The 25,347-nt window shown below is 38.4% G+C and overlaps 1 protein-coding gene and 1 long non-coding RNA gene across 2 annotated transcripts in view; one reads left to right on the top strand and one right to left on the bottom strand.

Annotated features, from left to right (window-relative positions):
- Positions 1-16,691, top strand: part of COL1A2 (collagen type I alpha 2 chain) — a 36,132-nt gene extending 19,441 nt beyond the window's left edge. The window contains exons 29-52 of the mRNA XM_029233657.1: positions 80-133; positions 1,114-1,158; positions 2,334-2,432; positions 3,620-3,727; positions 4,392-4,445; positions 5,376-5,429; positions 6,153-6,206; positions 6,305-6,358; positions 6,455-6,562; positions 6,939-6,992; positions 7,866-7,919; positions 8,914-9,075; positions 9,815-9,922; positions 10,593-10,700; positions 11,051-11,104; positions 11,193-11,300; positions 11,446-11,499; positions 11,873-11,980; positions 12,448-12,501; positions 12,623-12,730; positions 13,053-13,311; positions 13,729-13,913; positions 14,634-14,876; positions 15,713-16,691. Coding sequence (XP_029089490.1) covers positions 80-133; positions 1,114-1,158; positions 2,334-2,432; positions 3,620-3,727; positions 4,392-4,445; positions 5,376-5,429; positions 6,153-6,206; positions 6,305-6,358; positions 6,455-6,562; positions 6,939-6,992; positions 7,866-7,919; positions 8,914-9,075; positions 9,815-9,922; positions 10,593-10,700; positions 11,051-11,104; positions 11,193-11,300; positions 11,446-11,499; positions 11,873-11,980; positions 12,448-12,501; positions 12,623-12,730; positions 13,053-13,311; positions 13,729-13,913; positions 14,634-14,876; positions 15,713-15,859 — 2,436 coding nt within the window. The 3' untranslated portion in view covers positions 15,860-16,691. The remainder of the gene's footprint in view (positions 1-79; positions 134-1,113; positions 1,159-2,333; positions 2,433-3,619; positions 3,728-4,391; positions 4,446-5,375; positions 5,430-6,152; positions 6,207-6,304; positions 6,359-6,454; positions 6,563-6,938; positions 6,993-7,865; positions 7,920-8,913; positions 9,076-9,814; positions 9,923-10,592; positions 10,701-11,050; positions 11,105-11,192; positions 11,301-11,445; positions 11,500-11,872; positions 11,981-12,447; positions 12,502-12,622; positions 12,731-13,052; positions 13,312-13,728; positions 13,914-14,633; positions 14,877-15,712) is intronic.
- A 2,277-nt stretch (positions 16,692-18,968) lies between these two features.
- LOC114901613 overlaps positions 18,969-25,347 on the bottom strand; it is a 64,159-nt gene continuing 57,780 nt past the window's right edge. The window contains exon 3 of the long non-coding RNA XR_003795235.1: positions 18,969-19,131. This is a non-coding gene — a long non-coding RNA (uncharacterized LOC114901613). The remainder of the gene's footprint in view (positions 19,132-25,347) is intronic.

The raw sequence follows: 25,347 nt of genomic DNA, 5'->3' as shown, positions 1-25,347 counted from the left end.
TATTTCCCCAAAAAAACAATTATTAGAAAATCCCCCAAATATAGCCATAAAGATTGAGGTTTGTCTTTTTTCCATCTAGGGTCTGCCTGGCCCTGCAGGTACAGCTGGTGAAGCTGGCAAAGCAGGAGAAAGGGTGAGTAAAACAAGTGATAGTAAATTCGCCTAAACTTGGGACTTTCCCTCTGTTTAATACCCTACTGCAGTGCAATTATAATATGCAAAAGGAAACTTCATATTTCATATGTTAATGATAGTGTTCTACATATGTTGGTACTGATGGAGAGAATGAGCCAAGTTACTCATTTTCATTCAAATTACTTTGTTTTAAGGATTGAATGAAACATCACATTATGGAAGTACAATATCATGAACATTCCATTTAATAGCCTTACTTTTTGTATTGTTCTTGGTAATGTTAAAATACAAATTATTTCCCTCTCCATAGTAAAAAAAATAAATGCACTGATTTTCCATCAAACTAGACCCTGAAAAATTGCTTTTAGTGTTTTTCTTGGCATTCAGACATGACACTGCTATTCACAATCAGGGCATGAGTCTGAGTCATTTTTTCTGTAATTGTGATGAATGTGCCTCAATTCAGTTACATTCTGTGGCCTGCTCTCCTTTGTCAACAGTGGGGCACATTAAGGAGACAGCTGGTCAGTAATAAAGGAGATACACTTGGGTATACAATTAACTAGGTAATGTGCAGAATATGATCATTTCTATTAAGAAAGCAGTCTGTTATATAACTAAAAATAGGCAATGTCTGATATTGTTCATCATCATTATTTATTATATTATCAAAGGAGATAGTCTTTCTTCACTTTTTAAAAAGCAATAAACCAAATAATGAGAGACTAAAATTTTCTGATACCAGGTTCTAGGATAGATATATATTTAATATCAGTGAAATTCTCACTTTTTAAAAATCTTTCCATACACCACTGAAAGCTCTCTTGGTCCTAATAGCCTGTGTACTTATACACTCATGTAGGTAGAGCCTATCGGGCTTTATTTCACTCTCAAAACTTTTCTAAATATCATAAACATATGTGGATTTAGAGAACATACATAAGTTTCACACTTTATTTTTTCTCATGTTTTGCCTAGGGTATCCCTGGTGAATTTGGTCTCCCTGGTCCTGCTGGTTCAAGAGTAAGTGTTACTTAACTTTCATAAACTTCTCGCAATGTTTTTAAAACAAATGGTGCCTTCTCCTAAAAACTATTGGTGACCTTGTAACAGCAAATTCCTGACACTCTTCTGTAGTCAAACATAATCTGCAGAGAATATTCAATTTCTAAATTGACAGTAGACTTTTTATGTAATTGCTCATATTTCTTATTTAAAAACCACAGGATTATAAGAAACATAAATGAACTAATATAGGTATTATATTCAGTGATTTATACAAACAAGTATGATATATTTATGACAGTGGCTCGACCTGAGCTAAGGAAAAGTAATATCTTACTAAGATTTAAAATCAATTTTTCCAATGTGTGTTGGTGTTCAAAGTCTAAAAGATGAAATCATGAGCCTACTTTTATTTTAAATATTAAATAAATTGATGTCATTTGTCTGTGGTCATTAGAATAACTGGAAAGATTAGTTGGCCCCTAAAGTATATTGTTATGTGGCTAGTTACCATATAGCTAGGATGCCCAAACAAATTTACTGTCATAGAACCATAGTATCATAGAACCAAATTATAACAAGGGCCTTTGAAACAGTTGCAATGTGGGCTTAAATGTTAAATATTCTGGACCATAGAATACTATGTTGTAGTGATATTTACATGCAAATTGGGAAATATTTAGATAGATAGATAGAAAGATAGACACACATACAAATACACACATTTTCATACATATATTCTCTGTTAACTATATTGTAGCTGTTACATCACTATTGCATGCAATTGTATAAAGAGAGCATATATATGAAATATCTAATCTTATTTACATCTGGCATTGCTATTCACCTAAAATGATGGTACTGTGCATAACTGGCATCTATTTTTACCTATGGACCTATCACAAAAAAAGGAAATGAATTCCAAAAGTTGAATATTACACTCTAAAAGCAACAAATTTTGGAGTTGTAGCCATAGAACATTAGAGCTGAATGAGACATTAGAGATTATCTCATCCCATCCCTTCATTTTACTAGTAGAGAAATTAAGGGAAAAATAATTATAATTTGCTAGTAAACTAGGCATTTGGCAGAACTAGGATTCAAAAGCTAAACAAGTGTGAACTCTAATGTGTAAAATGGTATCTCTGAAAATGATGAACAGTGTAACACTTCTTCTAATCCCCTTTTCACAGGGGGAGCGTGGTCCCCCAGGTGAAAGCGGTGCTGCTGGTCCTGCTGGTCCTATTGGAAGCCGAGGTCCTTCTGGACCTGCAGGGCCTGATGGGAACAAGGTAAAACTTTGTTACATATTGCTGGTTTGGCCCAGTGTGCTCTAGAATAAGTAAATCCTTTACAGTAGTAAATGAATTGTTTCTCAGATTTTTTAAAAATTTATTTCCAGTTCTGTGATGATTTCCACCTCAGTAAATAACAATCTGATTCCAACTGACCTGAATTACTCCAAAAGAGGCAAAACCCCAGTGTTATACACACATAAATGAATTAGTATGGGTTTTCACTCTTTTCTCATCACACTATTTATACTTTTGTCTTAATCTAGAAACATCGTATACATTTGGACACTATTTTTAGAGAATGAACTTTTACCTTCCCAACGTCCTACTTCATAAAGTAAAATTTCAAAAAGTAATCTAAATTTTAATAAGATAATTTTATGATGATAAAAATTAACTGGACAGTACATTCATCCCCAAAACATAAGCCTGAAAACTTGTGTTTCAAAATAGAATCTGTGGTTTAGATCTTAAAATAGATGGAATTACACATTTCTGAAAAACAGATTACTTCAACCACAATAAAGAGAAGGTAACATATTACTTCTGATTCTTACCTTTAAGGGGTAAAGATTTGCTATAAAAGGCTATTTTGGTATATGGAAGGATATTGGAAAAAATAAAATAAGGTTAGAGGGAGAGAGGAAGTAAGAAAGGAAATATTGGTTCTGTGAGAAAGTACTTTCAAAGGGTTTTATCTCAGGACCTAGTCAACAGGTTTTAAGTATGTGGAATTGTAAGGTTTTATAAAAAAATGGAAGCTATAGTCCACACTCTTAAGAAGATTAGAATGTAAACATCTCCCCCGTTGATGAGGTCTCTTTCCACATTTCCTGTCTGAGCTAAGAGACTTCACCTTGAAAAACGTTTGTGGGCATTTTTCACTCTCTGCCTTCCATTGTCGTACCCTCTTCTCTCCCCTGCCTGACTCCCTTAAGAGGACTGGGAGCAGGTTATAGGAAAATCACAGGCACCCATCCTACTACCCTCTTCTCTTTAGTCACTGTGTCATTAACAGCATCTTCCTCGGTTATATTCTCCCTCCTTTCAGTAGGCCTCCTTTGTGTCTAAGCAGGCGAGCATGCTATCCATTAAATGTTTAAATTGGAATGCTTCAAGAGTTTGGCTCTTCATTTTCTTCTTGTACCACAGAAATAACTGATTTCACATGTGTTTGATTCAAGGGCGAACCTGGTGTGGTTGGTGCTCCAGGCACTGCTGGTCCATCTGGTCCTAATGGACTCCCAGGAGAAAGGGGTGCTGCTGGCATACCTGGAGGCAAGGGAGAAAAGGTAGCCTCTCAGTGTTTGACCTCAATACATATTGTTGATGAACTCTCACAAAGAAGGCTGTGCAAGGTCAACCATTTTTTTTTTTTTTTTACAGTTCTTGGCAGGTGGTCTGGTAGCATTTTGATATCTATCTGTATACATTTCCCTCTGCCACCTAGCACCTACGCATTTCTAAACTCACTAATCTGGCAAAATTCTTTGCTACCGTGGAATTTCACGCAAACAGATGGTGTTGAGTAATACATGAGGCTCATTTTAATGCCACTAACAATAATGCCTCAGCCTGCCCTAATTAATGGGAAGAAGCTATATTGAACAGCTGTCAACCGTGCTGCTGCATTAGTTATGCCGTAAGAGTGATCAGGCACTGAAGCCCATTGTGATGTTGCCTTATAATTCTGTCCACATGAATTTGTACCTTGCTTGATTACGCTTCAGGAGGGTGTATGGAAATTAGAAAAGAATATTTAACACTAATCTGGAAAGGGCCTTGAATTATTTTTTCCTCATTCAATATTTTATAGAATGGTAGGGAATCAAAACATTACTAAATATCTTAAATGAGTAAAAGTATTATAGCATCTTCTGTAAAAACACTGTGGATTAATTTTGATTCAAAAATTTGGTCAGAAAACAAACATTTGCTCTTGCTTTTTACTTTTAGGGTGAAACTGGTCTCAGGGGTGATGTTGGTAGCCACGGCAGAGACGGTGCTCGTGTGAGTAGAATTCTGTTGGTACTCAGATTGTTTTGTTCTGTTTTGTTTTGTTTTACATTTCACTCAATTTGAGTTGAGAAGCTTTCCAAAACTGAACTGACAAAAGAGGGATTCAAGTTTTGTAAAAGAGTATTCCATTCCTTCCTGGACCTATGACTAATAATAATCAGTTTACATGTTCCAAAAGAAAAATTCAAATGAGGACTTATCCCCTTGAAAATCATAGCCTGAATTTTCTACCTTCCTTAGTGTTAACTGTACCAAGTACAAACTACAGTCCAAAATCTCTAGGTTTAATAGAACATTAAATGATTGTTTATCATAGGGCTTTAGAAAAAACAATAATTCTTACATTTTAGGAAGCCAGAACCTCTAATAAGGTCCTGTTTATTCAAATGTATACCCTAAGAATTTATCACTCAAAGAGCAGCTCCAAAGATTAACTGTTAATGCCATGGAGATGCCAATGATAATCCCATAAAGGTATAATAATCCTACCTAGAGTGTTGATATCATGGCTCTTCCAGGCCATAAGCCACTTGGGCTTTTCTCACCTCTTCCTCAGGCCTGATAACTCCCTGTGGCACATTCATCATATCCTTTCTCCAACTCACACAGTCCTCACAGTTCTTAGCAAGGCTAGTCATTTGCTACTCTCCAGGGAATTTTACAAGAGCAGAGAGTTCAGAGCTCCCCAGTGTGCCTAGCCTGCCCATGACTTAGTTCCATAACCTTCACCACTAGGGTACTCTCCTCCTGAGAGTGGCTTCTAATAGTCTTGATAATTAGAACTGAAATGCTTCAAAAGCTTTCTTGATGTCCACCCAGAGTGTTCAGTCACTGTATAAGCACAGCAAGGGGAAACAGCAAGGGTCACTTTTGATGGTATGGGGGTGTTATTAACAAGACTTGTTTTCTTTTTGGTACTAGGGTGCTCCTGGTGCTGTAGGTGCCCCTGGTCCTGCTGGAGCCAACGGGGACCGGGTAAGCATGCATTTTCACTGAGTTGCAGCTCTCTGAGCCAATGGCGGTATCTAAAATTCCCTGCCACCCTGGCCCCAAAGGGCCCTGGCAATTCATTTTTATGGCTTGGTCTAAAGCCCATTGATTTAAAAACTTATCCATTAGTATGGGGCAGCAAGAAACAAACGCTGTGTGTTGAAACTTCTCTTTCCCTTCCTATACACCTGCCAGGTATCTGATCTATACTTCAATCCCTATCATTTGTTTTAGTCTTTTAAAGTCTTTCGGGGTTGCCCATTAACAATATCCTAATGCACTGAGCCTTCTTGAAGCCTTCATTGTAAAAAAAAAAAAAAATCAATAAAATACATAGTGTGCCCATTTCACATTGAACAGTCCACTTAAAATAGACCTTATTTATTGTATAGCACAAATTGCAGCAAATAGATCAGCCCTGTGTCCATCTAAAAATTAAAATGTCCTCCTCCTGGTATTGTGGGCACTGATTTATAGTGTTTTGGCAAGTGTATGACCAATACCATTTCACCCTCCAAAATTAATACAATATTATGCAGAGTAAGAATCCATTTCACTTTTCTCTGTGAGATGTGAATTAGTTATCTCTTTGGATGCAATTGCAAACTCTGGCAAGAGCCCGCTGTCTACGCCTGTTCCCTCTCCCTCCTACCTCTTTGAGCATTTGTGTGAGGAACACTGACAAACTCATTTTTGGCCCCCTTATAGGGTGAAGCTGGTCCTGCTGGTCCCGCTGGTCCTGTTGGTCCTCGTGGTAGCCCTGTAAGTAAAAACCTGGGTCGTTTTAGACACTCACAACTTCTAGACACTCATGAATCTAAGATTGCTAAGACATTTTAAAAATCCCTTTTCCCACCTAGGGTGAACGTGGTGAGGTTGGTCCCGCTGGCCCCAATGGATTTGCTGGTCCTGCTGTGAGTATCATGTGACACAGGTCAATCTGAAAACATTCCAAGTTAGCAAGTAGAGTAAGTTGGAACACCTGAACTATAACTGTTCCTTTCCAACAGGGCGCTGCTGGTCAACCTGGTGCTAAAGGAGAGAGAGGAACCAAAGGACCCAAGGGTGAAAATGGCCCTACTGGTCCCACAGGCCCCGTTGGAGCTGTTGGCCCAGCTGTAAGTTGAATTCACTGATGGTCAACACAGCCTGTGCAGTTACCCATGAAATCTTATAACTCAACATAAATCAATCAAGTGCCTGCTATACATCAGGGAACATACCAGATAGAAGACAATTTTAAAATAAGAGTTAACATTTGCATACCACTTTACACATTATAAAAGTTTCATAAATATTGTTTTATCTCACTTCTTTGATTACCCATAAAGGTGGTAATATTGAAGTAAGGACATTTATTTTATATAACACAGATAATCATTTTACATTTCTAGATTTGATTCTAATAGACATGGGAATGATCCATTTGAAGAAAAGAGTAACATTTATAAAGATTGTTTTCCGATTTGACCATCTTTTCTTGTTTCCATTTAGGGTCCAAATGGTCCCCCTGGTCCTGCTGGAAGTCGTGGTGATGGAGGCCCCCCTGTGAGTATTTACAGTGTATTCTGATAATTTTTCTTTCTTCAGAATCTATTAGGGACAACTTGAAAGTTTGGAAATTTTTGGTAATTTGGACTATAATGAGAGTCTTGAGAGTCAAGCTAACTATTTAAAGAAATTCTGATAATGAAGTCAAGATCAGATTCATGGAATGTTAACTTAATCCCAGCTGGAACTCAGCGCACTGTATGTTGCTACCACTTCACTTGAGGTAGTGATAACCAAAGTTAACCCCAAGTAGTCTGTGAAATGGGTAAAATATTTCTTTGGTACCTTTTATCATTTTGTTGATGCCCCCCTTCTTCTGCCTGATTAGGTCCCTTCCCTTGGTGTCCAGTGCTATCACACTGACTTCCTAGAGACCCAAAGCTCCCCAGGAATCAACTCCACTGACTTCTTCCTCCTCTCATTGGACAGCAATTAATACCCTTGGTCTTTTATTATACCTTCTTCTGTAAACAAAATTACTTACTCAGTGTCCATTCCCTTAGCAGCCAGCCAGGTGGTTCAGTTATTAATATATACAGATCATATATAATAATAGTATAGTGTCTTGTCTTCTTGCTTTTACAACCATCAGGCAATATGTTAGCATTTCAAAAAAGAACTATCAGAGTCTTAATGCAAAATATAGGCATTGCAACTGGGGGCATGCTGGTCAGGAAGCTGTGTAGAGATGGAGGGTCTTCGGGGTCCTGGGTATATTTAACATAATACCCTACCTGAGGCTGTCACTGCCTACTCTTTGGTCCATCCTTGGTCACGTGTACTGAGGATTTTCCAAGGGAGAAATTTCCATCTTACCCAAATTCCTGGAGTTGGTGCTGACTGTGGAATTTTAATGTGCTTGGTTCTTAGGGTGCTACGGGTTTCCCTGGTGCTGCTGGAAGGACTGGTCCTCCTGGACCCTCTGTAAGTAAATCACTTCAAAATGTGTCTTCATTTATTTACTCTAGCCAAAATCCCTAGCCTCTAGTAAGAAACTGGTAAGAAACTCCCTATGAAAAACATGCTACTAATATTTTGCTATTACTTTCCTAATCTGAAATCAGTTTTTCTGAATCATTAAGGCAAAATCATCAGAAATTATATTAGAAATATCAGTTTAAGAGGCTTTTATTCATGTGAACATAAGTCCCCTTGTCCCCTTTTAGGGGCATGGTCTCTTTGTTAAAAATAAAAAACAGAACAGTTTTAGTCACATATCAGATATTTCTATATCTAATTACCCTTTATGGCCAACATTCTGCCTCCGTTGTTAAAGTATAATTGTTCCTGAATTTAAAGGTGGTTTGGCCTCTAATTTAATTCTGATTCAGACTCTCCTGTCAGGACTCAAGAGAATTTAATTAATTACAAAGGATTAAGTCTTCTGGTTAAGGTTTCAGGGAAAAAAAATAGCGAAGATGTTGATTTCTTGGAATCCTTTCACAGGTTCATAACAGAAAAATCTTCATTCCCTGTAGGCATTTAATTAAACCTAGTTGAGAGCATATGTGATTCCTCAATTATGAGCAAAATGCCTGTATTGGCTTTCTTCAAAAAGAAACAAGCAGAGTCCTCCAAAACCCAAATTCCCATTCATTTACAGCTAGCTCTTATAACTCGACATAGTTCTGATTCCAGTATGCCAGGTGGCTGGTGGTACAGCATTGCTTTTTCTCACAGACATTTGCCGTAGCTTCTGCCTCGGTTGTTCACTTTATTACAGCCCCAGGAGAGGAAGATGAAAGTTGCTTCTTTCTACAAGAAAGACTGTGAAGACTTCTAAACATTTCTCCAAAATGACCAGGATATTATTTTGTTGCTTCAAGTTGTTTGCATCTTAATATTTAGAACCTCAGCTGCTCTCTCCCATTCTGTGATGATTAACAGAAAGTAAATGACCTCATGTATTTGCTCACAGGGTATCACTGGCCCCCCTGGTCCCCCTGGTCCTGCTGGTAAAGAAGGACTTCGTGGGCCTCGTGGTGACCAAGGTCCAGTTGGTCGAACTGGAGAAACAGGTGCTTCTGGCCCCCCTGGCTTTGTTGGTGAGAAGGGTCCCTCTGGAGAGCCTGGTACTGCTGTAAGTGATTTCAAACTCCTCTTTCTTAATACCTTGAGTTGAATTAATATAAATCCCTTGTACAAACCTTCAGGTGGCATATATTTGTTGATGAGTATTGCGGGCTCTCAAGTAGAGCTCAGTTGAGCCAGGAAGTCTATCCAACAGATACTGAGGTGTCATGGCTTCAGCAGATGCTCAGAAGGCACTAGATGGAGATGACAATAAGTGAGGGAACTCACTGTTTTATCAATACAGCCCCTTAAGCTGTTGTGAGAGTACCTCACTGGTACTGGGATTAGAACAGCATCCCATTGCTCTGGTCACTCTACTGTAAATTAATCAATATCAGTAAGCTACCAATTTTTTAAACATGCAATGTGCAGTATTATTGCTACTCTGAAATGTGACTTTACTAGACCTGGTGCAGTTAGAGGCCAAGGTCAAAATTTGCTTCCCAGCATAAATTCTATAAGAACTCTATTCCCTCACTCCAAGATGGCTTCATTAATCCCAACCACATATTTTTAAATGTTGTTCCATTGGTCTCAAGGAGGAACCAGGTACAAAGAAATAAACATGCCAAGACGTAAACTCATTGTCTTCACTAGAGAAAAGATAGCCAAAGATATGTTCTACTAATAGGAGGTCATTAGCCTTTTTCTAAACTGAGGATAAACTCATTCTCAGAAGCCTCAAGCCAACCTGTGTTGTCTCCTAGGGTCTTACAGTAATACTCAGTATTTTTACTGTTGTTTAGGGATCTCCTGGCACCCCAGGTCCTCAAGGTCTTCTTGGTGTTCCTGGTTTTCTGGGTCTCCCAGGCTCTAGAGGTGAACGTGGTCTACCAGGTGTTGCTGGATCTGTGGTGAGTGTTTGACACCATTCTTATTCTCATTAACATAAGAAAAGATTTAAAAGCTGCCACTTCAACTGTGACAGATTGATCAGTGAATAACTCCACTTAAGATTTTTTATTCATAGCATTTTCTTTATACAGATCACATGTCACTTATCTAAGAAGCTTTAATACCACCTTACTTAGACACATGCTATAAAGACACAGCTTAACATTATGCAGAACAATTTTTGTTCTTTTTACATGCTTAAAAACGATATAAGCTCTAATTGCATTTACTCCTCTGCAGTATGAAATGCTAGCATCATCTATCCTGTAGAAAGAATGAAACTCTAGAAGTTCTGAATCATTCTATTAAACCTAATACATGACAGCAACTAGGAACCATCTAATCTCTGTAAACTCTCTCAACTTTATGAATTCATTTTATTTGGAAAATCAGATGAAACTAGACTCACATTGTACAGAGCAACATTCCAAAAGTACATAAAGCTGACCATCCAAGTGTGTAGGAGAAAGGCAAAGATGACACTAATGACACTTCTTACCATTATGTGGCCCACTCACTTTCAATCTACCTTCTCGCTTAAACCTGGAATCCCCTGGCTAACGTTGTTTTGGGAGAATGAGAGTGGCACTCAATCCAATGAGAGGAATTTTGTCTTCTCTGCCTCTTTAGGGTGAACCTGGCCCTCTCGGCATTGCAGGCCCAGCTGGGGCCCGTGGTCCCCCTGGTGCTGTGGGTAATCCTGGCGTCAATGGTGCTCCTGGTGAAGCTGGTCGTGATGTGAGTCCAACATTTGGTTTGTAAAATATAACCTAGCAGTACTTCCTTGTGTGTAACTTTGTATCCTGAGCTGAGGTCTACATGTACTCACCACTCCCAGTATTGACAATCCTAAAAATAACTTGGGCTAGGGAATGAGTCTTTAAGTGGCATACTTCAAGTTGACCAAAATATTAAAAAAAAAATTCTATAAAAATCTAGGTTGGCAAGTTCTTGTTCCTATTTTTAACAGCCTGAAAAGGGGGTTCTCTATTGGGCACTGGGAGTAATGAAGGCAGATAGCTGAACTGCAGGGGTCAGTGAGCTACAGAGCCTCCCTAAGCACCTTAATTGGCATGGTGTCTTCACAGGGCAACCCTGGGAATGATGGTCCCCCAGGCCGCGATGGTCAAGCTGGACACAAGGTCAGTACACCTCACCGTTGTTCTCTAACTTAAAAGGGACTAAACTACAGGCCGGATTGATGCTAAGCTTCATTTCTGCCTTCGGCAGGGGGATCGTGGTTACCCTGGTAACGCTGGTCCCACTGGTACTGCGGGTGCACCTGGTCCTCAAGGCCCTGTGGGTCCAACTGGCAAACATGGAAACCGCGGTGAGCCTGTAAGTTTATAAACACCAGTCCCTTAATGCTGTCATCCTCAGCAGGCTTTACCTCTGACCTCCCCACACTTGGGAACTGTGGTGGCCTAGGGAGGAGGATCTTGGGCTTGGCTGATAAATTGTGTTTTTCTTTTCTAATTCACAGGGTCCTTCTGGTCCCGCTGGTCTGGCCGGTGCTGTTGGTCCAAGAGGTCCTAGTGTATGTACATGGTGAAGATTTCTGTACAACAGTTAGGGAGGATCAGTCCACACTGTACATTAAAAAAGATAAATAATACATAGACTGGATTTTATATATTTTTTTAAAATTTAGTCCATGTGGAGAGTTGCTACAAATACCTTTTAATCTCTTATATTTCAAGTCTATTCTTATTTGTATTAAATTATCACAACGCTTAGCCACTTTACAGACAGCTCAACTAAAGCAGATTAAGAGTTGGGAGTAGCACCCACATGGCTTTTAGACCTTTGCATGTCTTGAATTATCTTTGTAAACAGATTGAACGATATTTGTGGAGAATCGAGTGTCATCTTTCAAAGGTAAATGTCCTATCTGTCCTTTTTCTTTATAGGGCCCACAAGGTATTCGAGGTGATAAGGGAGAGCCTGGTGATAAGGGGCCCAGAGGACTTCCTGGCTTAAAGGGACACAATGGATTGCAGGGTCTTCCTGGTCTTGCTGTAAGTACAATGTGGACATCCAGCATGTACACAGATCTTAAAGTCCTTCAACACAGAATGAACTTCCTCACAATTTCACTGCTATTGTTCTAAAATGTCCTACATCATATTCACTTCCCGTTCTCTAACTCCATAGCTCAGAGGTAATGCTATTTCATCCCAACATGAAAAGGCGAGGGTTAGGGGAGATAGAAATATACATATATTAAAATCTCCTGGCAACAATGTCCTTCAACCCCACTTAAAATAAATATAATTAGAGGAATGACTAATATTGCACTTCTGAAGTGGCTTGTAGAAAAAAATAATTGAATATAATAGACATAATGAGAGAAAAGAGCCCCATTTTACATTTTCAATTTTCTCAATCCAGAGTCCATTGAAACTAAAGTTTTCCATTCAATTTTTTGAAATCTGTGTATCGACACATGTTCTGAAAGTGTGATTTTCCTATTCTCTCTTTAAAGGGTCATCATGGCGATCAAGGTGCTCCTGGCACTGTGGGTCCTGCTGGTCCTAGGGTAGGTCAACTAAGAGACGTTTATCTCTGAAAGGAGCCTATGGCAGGCAGTGAGCCCCAGACCTCTTCTCCCTTGTGGGGTTTTTGCTGGCTCACACAGACTTGGTTTCCTTCTTCCCTAGGGCCCTTCTGGTCCTTCTGGCCCTTCTGGCAAGGATGGTCGCACTGGACATCCTGGTGCAGTCGGACCTGCTGGCATTCGTGGCTCTCAGGGTAGCCAAGGTCCTTCTGTAAGTATGATTTAGGGAAATAATAAAGGGCATCACTGACCTAAGGGAATATCTTCTTTAGACTAAACCAAGACAATTACAACAACACATTAAAGTAATCCCCCATTTCTGTATGTTTTCTAAAATATATAAAAATTGTCTGTATATAATGAGCTCTATAAACCCATCCCTGTATGCCTGGGAGCAAGTTGTTATTTACATGAACTTGATTCTTTTTTACTTATTAGAACATGCTTTTGTGTGAATCTCGACGGAAAACCTGCTCTCATTCTCTCACTGTAACCAAATACAAAGCCTCCTCTTTCTTACTTACACTCTGCAGGGCCCTCCTGGTCCTCCTGGCCCTCCTGGCCCTCCTGGCCCTAGTGGTGGTGGTTATGACTTCGGTTTTGAAGGAGACTTCTACAGGGCTGACCAGCCTCGCTCACCACCATCTCTCAGACCCAAGGATTATGAAGTTGATGCTACTCTGAAATCTCTCAACAACCAGATTGAGACTCTTCTTACTCCAGAAGGCTCTAGGAAGAACCCAGCGCGCACATGCCGTGACTTGAGACTCAGCCACCCAGAATGGAGCAGTGGTAGGTCGAGATGTCCAACCAGAATGACCCTTCTCACAAGTTAGGCTTTTCAAAATCAGTTCCCACTGATATTTAGAGGAAAAAGGTATTTGGGTAAAAACTGCATTATGTGAAATCATACCCACTTAATAAAACATTTTCTTCTCCCAACCAGCACCCATTTTCAAGATTGTCTTGATACCTGTTTTTGCCCTTTTCATGGTAATATGTACCCTGATTTGATTTTCATGGAGCGGAGAGGAGGAACTGTCTAATTTAGAAAATAGCCACCCTCTTCCTGTTAATGTGGAGTAGACAATATAACAGTACAATCAGAACTGTTACTTATGGGACTCAGAATCTTTGACTAGTAATTATTAGAACCTATATGCCACTCAATGAGAGGTTTTATGATCTGGGTCTTGTTTTTTCTAAAAGGTTACTACTGGGTTGACCCTAACCAAGGATGTACTATGGATGCTATCAAAGTATACTGTGATTTCTCTACTGGCGAAACCTGCATCCGGGCTCAGCCTGAAAACATCCCAGTCAAGAACTGGTACAGAAGTTCCAAGGCCAAGAAGCACGTCTGGGTAGGAGAAACTATCAATGGTGGTACCCAGGTAAGGAATCCTACAAACATTCCTTCTCCTACTAAATAATATCTTGTTCGGATTATTCGTTTTTTAATTATCTACATTTTAGCCCTTTACCAAAATGGGCTTTTTAAAAGAACCTGCTCTGTTCTTGGGTTTGGTTATGTCCTAGATTGCACGTTAAAGATGGATTGATTAGACATATCCATATAATTCAAAAATAATTATTCAAATGTGACTTAATTGATAATCGCTGGAGAAACTGACTAATGTCACTAATGTCATTACTACTGGCCAGCATGTAGTCCAGTACTCATGCCACATGTATTTTCAAGATATGAGCTTTTCTGAATTTCTAATTAAAAGTTTTCATCAACTTTATTGGTGGGAATTATAGAAAACTAAAGGGGTCTGAATCTCTAGATCCTTGCTCTCTTATTTTAAAAAAGGAAACACATATATATGTGTGTGTGTGTGTGCACGCGTGTGTGTGTGTGTGTGTGTGTGTATATCTGGGCTTTATCTGAAACAGGTCCCTTTTTGAGATGACTTGCCTCAGCTTGGTAGTTCTTATGTTCCTTCTAGGTAGCTTATATTTCAAAGACAAGTGAATTGAGTTTCCTTTAAAAGTACAAGTTCAGATCTGAGTCCATTATTCCTCTCTATACCAGACTGTTTTTTTAAATTTGACTCTTAGTATCTGAGTCCTTCTTCATTTAACTGGAATGCCCATCTTATTCTCTGTAGTTTGAATATAATGTTGAAGGAGTAACTACCAAAGAAATGGCTACCCAACTTGCCTTCATGCGCCTGCTGGCCAACCATGCCTCTCAAAACATCACCTACCATTGCAAGAACAGCATTGCATACATGGATGAGGAGACTGGCAACCTGAAAAAGGCTGTCATTCTGCAAGGATCCAATGATGTTGAACTTGTTGCTGAGGGCAACAGCAGATTCACTTACACTGTTCTTGTAGATGGCTGCTCTGTAAGTAATAGTGAAGTATGGGAATAACATTTATTTGGGAAGTGGGATAGTGGAGCATAGACCATTAAATGAACAGATGAATGAGAGACCAAACTTGTTTGATTTCTCTTTCATAAATGTATTTGTTTAAATTCAGATGGTAAATTCAGAATATTCTTATTAGATCTCGCCTTCTGAAATTTTCTGAAATACTGAAATATATACTCTGTTCCATGTATTAGTTGTCTTCTAACATGAGTTTCTTAAATGATGATGTATACCCATAACTTAAAATTACTTGAGGTTAAAAGGGCCCAAACTGTAATTTATAGTTATATGTATTTTATTTTATTAGTATGACCTATATTTAATTTTTCTTTATGCCTTCTCTATAATATACTATAAATTGAAGAAAATTTAAATTCACTAATAGTAGTACTGCATAGCCACCCTACCACACACATCCTGAAAAGATAATGTAGAAATAAGCCACTTGGAATATGCATTGGAACGTTTTTTTTTTTAATAAAATTAGACTGGTAGGAAACCTCTCCCTGTAAAGACAGCCCTGATGCTACTGTTTCAAAGATACACTTGTTGATCTGAGACACACATCTTCAGAAGGACATAAGCCAAAAAGTGGTTATTATAATATCTAGTATATAATATTATATAACATATAATTATATATAAATATTATCTAATATATTATATAATTATATATAAATATATGTTCTGTATAATTATATATTATATAATACAATTGTATGCAATATATAATTATATAATATTATACAAGATGGTTAGGTTCCATAATAGTGCTGCTTTATGTATATTTTTCTTCTCTTTTTAAACAGAAAAAGATAAATGAATGGAGAAAGACAATCATTGAATATAAAACAAATAAGCCATCTCGCCTGCCCATCCTTGATATTGCACCTTTGGACATCGGTGGCGCTGACCAAGAAATCAGATTGAACATTGGCCCAGTCTGTTTCAAATAAATGAACTCAACCTAAATTAAAGAAAAAGGAAATCTGAAAAATTTCTCTCTTGGCCATTTCTTTTTCTTCTTTCTTAACTGAAAGCTGAATCCTTCCATTTCTTCTGCACATCTACTTGCTTAAATTGTGGGCAAAAGAGAAGAAGAAGGATTGATCAGAGCATTGTGCAATACGATTTAATTAATTCCCTTTCCCTTTCCCCCTCTCCAAAAATCTGGAATTTTTTTTTCAACAGTCTTAAACTTGTGGAAAATGTCAACCTTTGTAAGAAAACCAAAATAAAAATTGAAAAATAAAAACCATGAACATTTGCACCACTTGTGGCTTTTGAATATCTTCCACAGAGGGAAGTTTAAAACCCAAACTTCCAAAGGTGTAAACTACCTCAAAACACTTTCCTGTGAGTGTGATCCACACCATTAGGTGCTGACCTAGACAGAGTTGAGCTGAGGTATCTGTTTTTTGTTCAAAATACAAAGGTGCTAACTAATAGTATTTCAGATACTTGAAGAATGTTGATGGTGCTAGGAGAATTTGAGAAGAAATACTCCTCTGTGTTGAGTTATATTGTGTATTTTTTTTCATTTGATTTAATATCAGTACTTTACATCTTATTCCCGAATAAAAGTAAGTGGATCGTTTGCCCAACATTGTCCTCTTCTTTAAATTCAGCATTTGTTCTTTGCCAGTCTCATTTTCATCCTCTCCCATGGTTCCAAAGAAGCCTTGTTTCTCGGACAAGCAGAAAAATTAAATTGTACCTATTTTGTATATGTGAGATGTTTAAATAAATTGTGCAAAAAATGAAATAAAGCATGTTTGGTTTTCCAAAGAAAATATTGAGTAGAATTCCTTGCTTCAATGCTCTTTGCAGTATAAATATGGATTATAGCGTCTGTAACCAGCCATTAGACCGAGTATTTCTCATTAGATAGGAACTATGCAAAAAGGGCAGTTTGGTATGGTAGAAAGAGCAGAGAACAAGGACCCTGGAGATCTGAGCTCCAATTCTGGCTCAGCTCCTTCTGGCTAAATGACCTTGAGTGCTTTACCTTTCTGAGTTTCAGTTTATCTATAACATGGGGAAGATTCCTTCTCTGAACTGTTAAAACATTTGCCCTACTCAAAATACATAATACCTAAGCAACATGGCAATTGTTGACCTAAGTTTATTCTAAGTAGAGGTCCATAGAACTTTTTGGTTTATTATCCATTAAGCACTTTGAAACAGTGGCTGAAAGTTGGTCTATGCACAATTAATACTATTAACTAAAACAGTTTCAAATATTCAGTAAAAATGCCATACACTTAAATCTGATGCAACTGAGTACAATGCCTGTTAAGAGGTAATGTGTGTGCTGTCAATCAGCACAGACAGTTGTGGATAATAGTACCATGAACACCTACCTGTCAAATCAAGTTCCTTTTCCCCCCCTGCACCTTTCAATGACATCTTTAATACACTTAAACATAGTAATGTGTCAAGTATAATCTTAAGATTCATTTAGAGCTTATTTCCTGTTGCAGAACATAATTGTGATTGTAATATTTGCCTCCTGTGATAAGTCATCTCGAGATTCAATTAGTTTTTAAAGCAAAAGACTGAACATGATAAAAATCTAAAATTAACTCTAAAAAAGTTAGCAAGGTCTGCTAACCAAATGGTAACTTCAAATTGTGGTCCTTCCACCACCTAAATCAGAGCACTAGAATGCTTATTAAAATGCAGATTCCCAATCCTCAACCACCAAATTAAGATTTAGTAAGGAATCAGTATTCTTTTAACCACCTTGAAAAATTCTGACATGCACCAATTGGGAAACCACTGGATAAGGTGATTTCAACAATCCTTTGTAGTTTTAACATTTTATGTCTGGCAAGAATGAATCAATATACCTAACCAAGCAACATAAAACTGAACCTCTGGGATCAGAGTACTAGTACTCCCCACAAATTACTAATTGAAACAACCAAGACAAACTTACATAATAACCAGTTAGAAATCTCTGGATAAAGCATATGCTATGCCCTCAGGCTCGCAGTACAAGAACAAACCATAAAGTTGATAAAGTTGGTATAAGGAAGGGAGAAAGAGAAGGAAGAAAACCAACATTTATTGAGTACCAACTACGAGCCAAAACTATGCTACATGTTAGTAATGACTTTTGTCAAACTGTATCCAAATAGGCAGATTTCCTAAGCAAGCAGTCACTTAATTATCATTTAATCATCCTTATGAGATAGTATAGGAAAATAGTTAAATAATGATATATCTGATAGATAACAATAAGGAAATAAATGATAGAATATCTAATAAATACTAATGAGGAAAAAATAATTATATATCTAACAGATAATAATAGGAAAATAGTGAAATAAATTTTTGTATCTCAATAACATTTATGAGGATAATTAAACAAAAGAAAAAATGTAATAGAATGTTACAATCTTTAAAATATAATATTCAAGCACACTGTCATTAAAAATATTTTAAATGCAATGTAAAAATACTGAGTAGGTACATTTATGTAGTAATGATAGAAATGATTTTTATGTCTAAATTATCCAAATCTGCTATAATGTAGTTATATTACTTTTATCATTTACAACAAATTTACTCTTAAAATATCATGAAAAGAAATAAGCAGTCACAAGTGAGAACAATCCTGGTTGAGGAGTGACCAACTCCAGGGGAAGGGTGGTCACCCTCCTGCCCACCCACTTTCTGAAAGAGAAGGAAAATCCTAACCTAAGAGTCATCATTCACCATGTCCCAGCCACTCTGGGGGACACTGGGGAGGGGTGTACAAAGCCATACCAGGCAGCAGCATCCTCAGGGATCTCGCAGCTCAATTGCAGAGAGAGAATAAAATAATGCCTGAACACAATTTTAAATGAAGTGTCCTCTGAGGATAGCAGAGGACACTATTAATTAAGGAGATGGAATCCCAGGAAATTGACCTTAGCCTCATGCAGTAACAGTGATATTTGGATTGAGCTGGCCAGCTCTTGCCAGAGATCTCATATCACCTTCTAGCCTTCTGTCTGGCTAAATGTTTCTTTTCCAGAAGCCACATATTAGAACAGTCTGGTACTTACCAAGACAGGAGGTCCACTGTTAGTGTTTCCAGGGCCTGGGCAATGTCCTGAAGGCTTGGCCTCTGAATGGCAGGTCCCCTCTTCAGAGGCTAATCACCAGACTCAAGGGAACCTCCTCACAACATCTCCCGGCCCTTGGTCATGTGAAGGTCAGCTGTCTCTAACTTGTGTTACTGTGAGAGGGAAGAAGATTGCACATGAGAGAGTTGAAGGAGCTAGGTAGCCAAGATGAGGGGAAGAGATATTAATGAAGTCTGGTAAAAAGGGTCATTTAAAATTCTAAAGTCAATACAGCTAATGTACTGGCAAAGAGCAAAGACACCTGAGCAATGCTGAACACATTTATTATGTTTAATGCCAAAAGACTTTTTTATGCTATTCCACTTAATATCACTGAAAAGGAAGTTCAGAAATTGGATTATATGTAAGAAAAGTTGGAAATGTCATTTTGGGTCAGAACAACAATCCATCTAGATAAGTACTTTGCCTTTGACAGTGGTACCAGGGGAAATTTGGGAGAAACAGTGGTTGGCACTTCCCATGAAGCCAGCCTCAAAACTCCCATTTAATAACCCATTGTAAATCTTTTTTGTACATAGATGTATCTAAACCCTTCCAGAGCCCTCTATCTCTTTTGAAATATGTTGGTATTACAGTACCAACAGGAGAGAGCTAATGCTCAATTGTTAGCTCAGCTTCCTGGCCCTCTGATCAAGGAGCTAAATATGTTTTCTATCCCTGTGCCTGGATCAGCCAGGGATTCAACAACTCAGTGGCCTGGGGGGAGCACCAGTAACTGCAACAATGGGGCCATAGACAGCCCATAATGATTGACTTATCCCTGCAGTTCAATGAAATGAGCATATAATTTGTGGTCGGCAGCCAAGGTTATGCGCACCAGCTCCACCACCGACTAGCCACGGGCCCTTGGGAAAGTCTCTTAAGTTTTCTGAGAATTTGGTTAACATACCTGCTCTCAAGAGATTTCCATCAGCATACCTACTGTGCCTATCTCACAGAACCACTGGGAGGACTAAGTGGGGCATATGTGAAAGTGCTTAATGAAGTGTAGGCAAATGTTACCTGTCATCATTAGGTCTAAAACTTCCAGTCACTTGTAATCTCCTCTTGATTTAAGTTCCTATCCCTGGCCCTCCAGTTTAGGGAGAGGAGAGACTAGAATTTAAATTTAATTAGCACCATTCTCGAACTGGTAGTCTATCAATTTTGAGTTGTGCCTCCCTATCAGTAAAAATGTGAGCTCTTACAACTAATTTTGTTAATCTATTTATATGTAAATGTTATATGTGTACTGTTGCACTAATGTATTATGTGCAATATAAAACCTACATGGAAAAAAATGTTAAAAGACAGAAAATAAATACAAATAGAAAATTCCACACTCCATTGGATCATTTGGCACGCACCTTGGCATGTATCACCTACCCACCCCCATTTCAGAGACTATTGCTCTAAACAGGACTCATGGTGGGCTCCAGGGACAAACAGGACATCAGTGAACTCCTGAAATAGAGTGCTAAGTTTTGTGTGTGTGTGCATATTTATTGGAAAAGGGTCCACAACTTTCTTCAGCTAAGCCAAGGGGTACATGACCAAAAAAGATGTTATAAACCAATAACCAAAAGAAGTACTACTCACTTCATTAAACCTGGACTTTTCTGAACTAGACTTTCATATCTCATCTTGGGTCTCATACTCAACACGCTGCTTCTCCTATCCTAAGACCCAAGAGAATGAACCAACAATGGCCCAAATTAAAATAGAGGTTTGTCATTCATTCTTTCACTTCGCTGCTATAGACCTCTATCCTATGCTTTAACAAGTCTTCGCACATGCTTTATGACCCAGCCTTATACTCTGCAACATCAAAATGCACCTGTCCACAGAACTTCTTCAAATGAGAACAAAGTCAATAATGGAGATCAATTAATGAGTTATTCCTTTTAGGTAAAATATGCAAATGTAAGTTATATATTTTTTTTTGAAAAAAAGAAGTTTTAACCTAAAAGGGATTAAAAATCTGGGCACTATTAGAGGTTGTAAGGACAGTAATAGGAACATGTTTTTCAGGGACCCTCAAATCACCTCTTAGAACCAAAATGTCTCCTCTTCATGTGGCTGGTCCCAAGCAGAGCTATTATTCTGAGTCCAAGGTGTAAGAGTAATCTTGGCCAGAATTAGCAATCCTAATGGATGCTAGAAAGGTATCTTTAAAACTACAATTCACTACATATTTAAAGATGTACTTTATTATTACTAATCATAAACACTAAATGTACTTTTCTGCTAAAGTAAATATTTTTCTGCTGCAGCATTGCTGTTGGTGTCCACTGAATAATTAACCATAAACAGCATGGAAAAAAAACAGAAAAGATTTTTTTTTTTCATGGAATCTATTAATGCCAGGCGGGATAAGAACACTTACTCACAAACCACTGTGCTGAGTGGATGGCCTTTCTCTCCCTACTGGATGTCACTTCAAGTTCACTGCTCCCCCTGCTGACTGGATAATAGAACACCCCAGTCTTTTAACACTGCCACATGAACAACATCAGAGAATGAAAACTCAGATTTAGGAGGAGAAAATAGAACAGTTTCCTGTGCTTACTTCCTGTCTGCCCCAGACACACAGCCTTCTCTCCAGATGGTGGAGAGATAGTGTCCATAGTGGTCTACCTTATGTCCTCAATGCTCCCTTTTTTTAACTTACCCTCTCTAATCCATCCTTAATATCTCTCTCATAGAGCTAATAAATGGAAGTCCCAAGGAGAAAAACATAAAGCTCAAAAGGAGAATGGCCTTTTGGGTGAGCAGTGCTGCCCAATGCTGCAAATGTTGCCCCCAAATACCATGAGTAATCCTTCAGGATTTAAGCAAGAGGTTTTAAGGATTATATGGAACAGAGAGAAGAGGATGTGCCAGAAAGAACAGGAGCTTAGTGAGCCGAGCTATCTGGATTTAAATCCTGTCTCCACCATTTCATCATCCATAAAAAGGTGATAACGATGGCACTACCCATCGGACCGTTAGGATCGGAAGCAGGAATGCATAGCAGCTTGTGAGGTTGGTGTAGAGAAAGTACCCAGCACCACTGTTATCATTATCCCTACAAGGCTGGATCTTCGTGAAAGCTCCCCCCCTTTTTTTTTGAATTTTATTTTATTTATATTTTTATACAGCAGATTCTTATTAGTTATCCATTTTATACATATTAGTGTATAAATGTCAATCCCAATCTCCCAATTCAACACACCACCACCAGCCCCCACCACTTTCCCCCCTTGGTGTCCATACGTTTGTTCTCTACATCTGTGTCTCAGTTTCTGCCCTGCAAACTGGTTCATCTGTACCATTCTCCTAGGTTCCACATATATGCGTTAATATATGATATTTGTTTTTCTCTTTCTGACTTACTTCACTCTTTATGACAGTCTCTAAATCCATGCACGTCTCTACAAATGACCCAATTTTGCTCCTTTTTATGGCTGAGTAATATTCCACCGTATATGTGTACCACATCTTCTTTATCCATTCGTCTGTCAATGGACATTGATGGGTGGCATTGGGTTCCCTCCCTGTTGGTTGCTTGGCCTGAGGCGACCCAACACTGGAACCTACCTGGGCTCTTTGGTGGGGCTAATGGTGAGCTCCGGGAGGGCTCACGCCAAGGAGTACTTCCCAGAACTTCTGCTGCCAGTGTCCTTGTCCTCACAGTGAGACACTGCCAGCCCCCGCCTCTGCAGGAGACTCTCCAACACTAGGAGGTAGGTCTGGTTCAGTCTCCTATGGGGTCACTGCTCCTTCCCCTGGGTCCTGATGCACACACTACTTTGTGTGTGCCCTCCAAGAGTGGAGTCTCTGTTTCCCCCAGTCCTGTCGAAGTCCTGCAATCAAATCCTGTTAGCCTTCAACGTCTGATTCTCTAGGAATTCCTTCCCCCATTTCCAGATCTTCACTCCAGCGGGTGAAGCTCAGAACCTTCACTCCAGCGGGTGGACTTCTGTGGCATAAGTGTTCTCCAGTTTGTGATCACCCACCCAGCATTTATGGGATTTGATTTGATTGTGGTTGCACCCCTCCTACCATCTCACTGTGGCTTCTCCTTTGTCTTTGGATGTGGGGTATCTTTTTTGGTGAGTTCCAGTGTCTTCCTGTGGATAATTGTTCAGCAGTTTGTTGTGATTCTGGTGTTCTCACAAGAGGGAGTGAATGCACCTCCTTCTACTCCACCATCTTGAACCAAATCCTTCCCTGAAAACCTTTAACTACATTGCTAAGAAAAGTAATCACCTTTCTACAGGTACTATCTTCTCTGACAGCAGTGGCCTAAAACGGCAACACGTCTACAATTCAACTACTACACTTCAATTTTTTCTACCACAAATAGATTCTAGCAAACTTCCAAACCCTCACAACTTTTGGTGAATACTTCTCCACAATCCAATTTTTTAAAGTACTTTTATTAAAAGCTTGAAAATCTTTTCAATTTTTTACAAAATAATAATAATTTCACTCTGACAGTTAAAAAAATAAAAGAAGTAAAATCTCTGACAAATAGAACAAACTTGCATTTAATTGGTCTCTGTCCTATGCCATTAGGTTCTTCCAATTTTTGAGAGAAAGTTTCTGAGCATAGAAATGGCCCTTTTGCTCACTCGGAAGCCAGCTTTTCTACACAAATTGGCTATAACTCATACATGTTGAATTATCCAAACTTCTGACACTTAATTTTCACAATTTGATTTTCTAAAACTTTGTCTCTGGCAGTGGAAATCCTAACTCAAGAGTTATCAGCACAAGAGATGATCATAATTATTAAATTCATGTCCTCAGGGAAATTTCTTGGCCTATATAAATTTACTCAAGGGCTTTAAACATCATTAAATCACCTATTATTGCCAGTGCTTTGAATGTCTATATGAGTAATATTATAAGTGGATCCACTTCAAGGAAATATAAAAGAAGCTTTGATTATAGTTATTTCCAACATGGTTTTTCTATCACTGATTATAAGCCTCCTTTCCTTTATAATACAGAAGTCTAAAATAATTTCAAAAACTTTATCAATGTAACTAAATTAAAGTTTCCATCTACTACTTTGCTCATCATGATATGTTCCTAATCAAAAAATGTAAAAAGACCTTCAGATAACATCTAGAAAATTGCCCATTTAACCATTTTTCTGGATTATTCACAACAGATATTTGCTTTTACTTATTGCTGGGCATGCTATTAAAATATAGTGAACTTATGGTCAATTTGAAGTGCCATATGTTTTCTTAGATTTTCTTCAACTAAAATATTACAATAAACACTCACCTTGCCATCATAAATTATAAAAAAGAGCTGTGCTTTTCTTCTCTCAAGCTTGGGAAGGCTATCTATCAAACAGAGTACAAAGTCCACTAAATCCTTTGAACCTTTGAAGAGAGAAAGACAAATCAATGCCAAAAATGATGTGCCTTCTCACCAATACACAAATTAAACTGTGTATTTTATAAGATTTATAGGGTAACTGAGCTCTTTTTATTATCATTTCTGCTAGGTATCTGTCAAGTGAGTCTAATTCAGTAAAATAAATTGATACGTTGGGAGAAATCTCTAGTCTCCATTCTAGGTTGGGGAAAAAAACATGCAGACAGTTTAGTCACCCTATACCACTTGTATTATGATTTAATTGGTCTGAAATATTGTTTTAAAACTCCCTTGGTGATTGTAATATGCAGCCAGTCATGAGAAAAATTGTACTAGACTAAAGCCACAGTAAAATCACTGGTAAAGTTGGAAGTATGTGAATATGTGCCTTTTTCTAGGAAGAAAGTGTGCAATACTTCTCAAAGTTCTTCCAGACCACACATAATATCTACCTAATCAGAATTGCTGGGGGTGGAGCCAAGGCATCTGGTATTTTCAATGAGTAGTGAGGTGATTCTCATATACTCCCAAAGTTTGGGCACCATTGGTTTATTGCTGTCATCATATTATTGACATATTCTTGGATGATTCTGTGCCCCTTTCCCCAAAAACTATTAGGACCACAGCTCTAAAATCATGGGCTCTCTAAGCTGCTTTAAATGAGAACATGTAATGGCTCATTGAACACATGAGCAGTTAATTTGGGAACAGTTGCAGCATTATAAATGTGCTTACTTATTGCAAACCCAATTAATCCAGTCAGGAGGAGTGTTAATTACAAAGGAGTTTGGAAATTAGCGTGAGTGCTTGACTAAATGCCTATATTTTGACCTATTATATTGTCTGTCTGGTAATTTATTTAAAAAATAATTCTGGGGGCTTCCCTGGTGGCGCAGTGGTTGAGAGTCCGCCTGCCGATGCAGGGGACACGGGTTCGTGCCCCGGTCCGGGAA

Source organism: Monodon monoceros, unplaced genomic scaffold, assembly GCF_005190385.1.
Source record: "Monodon monoceros isolate NGI ecotype Baffin Bay Population unplaced genomic scaffold, NGI_Narwhal_1 Super_Scaffold_2, whole genome shotgun sequence".
NCBI classification, from domain to species: Eukaryota; Metazoa; Chordata; class Mammalia; order Artiodactyla; family Monodontidae; genus Monodon; species Monodon monoceros.
This window is presented reverse-complemented; position numbering and strand designations above follow the sequence as displayed.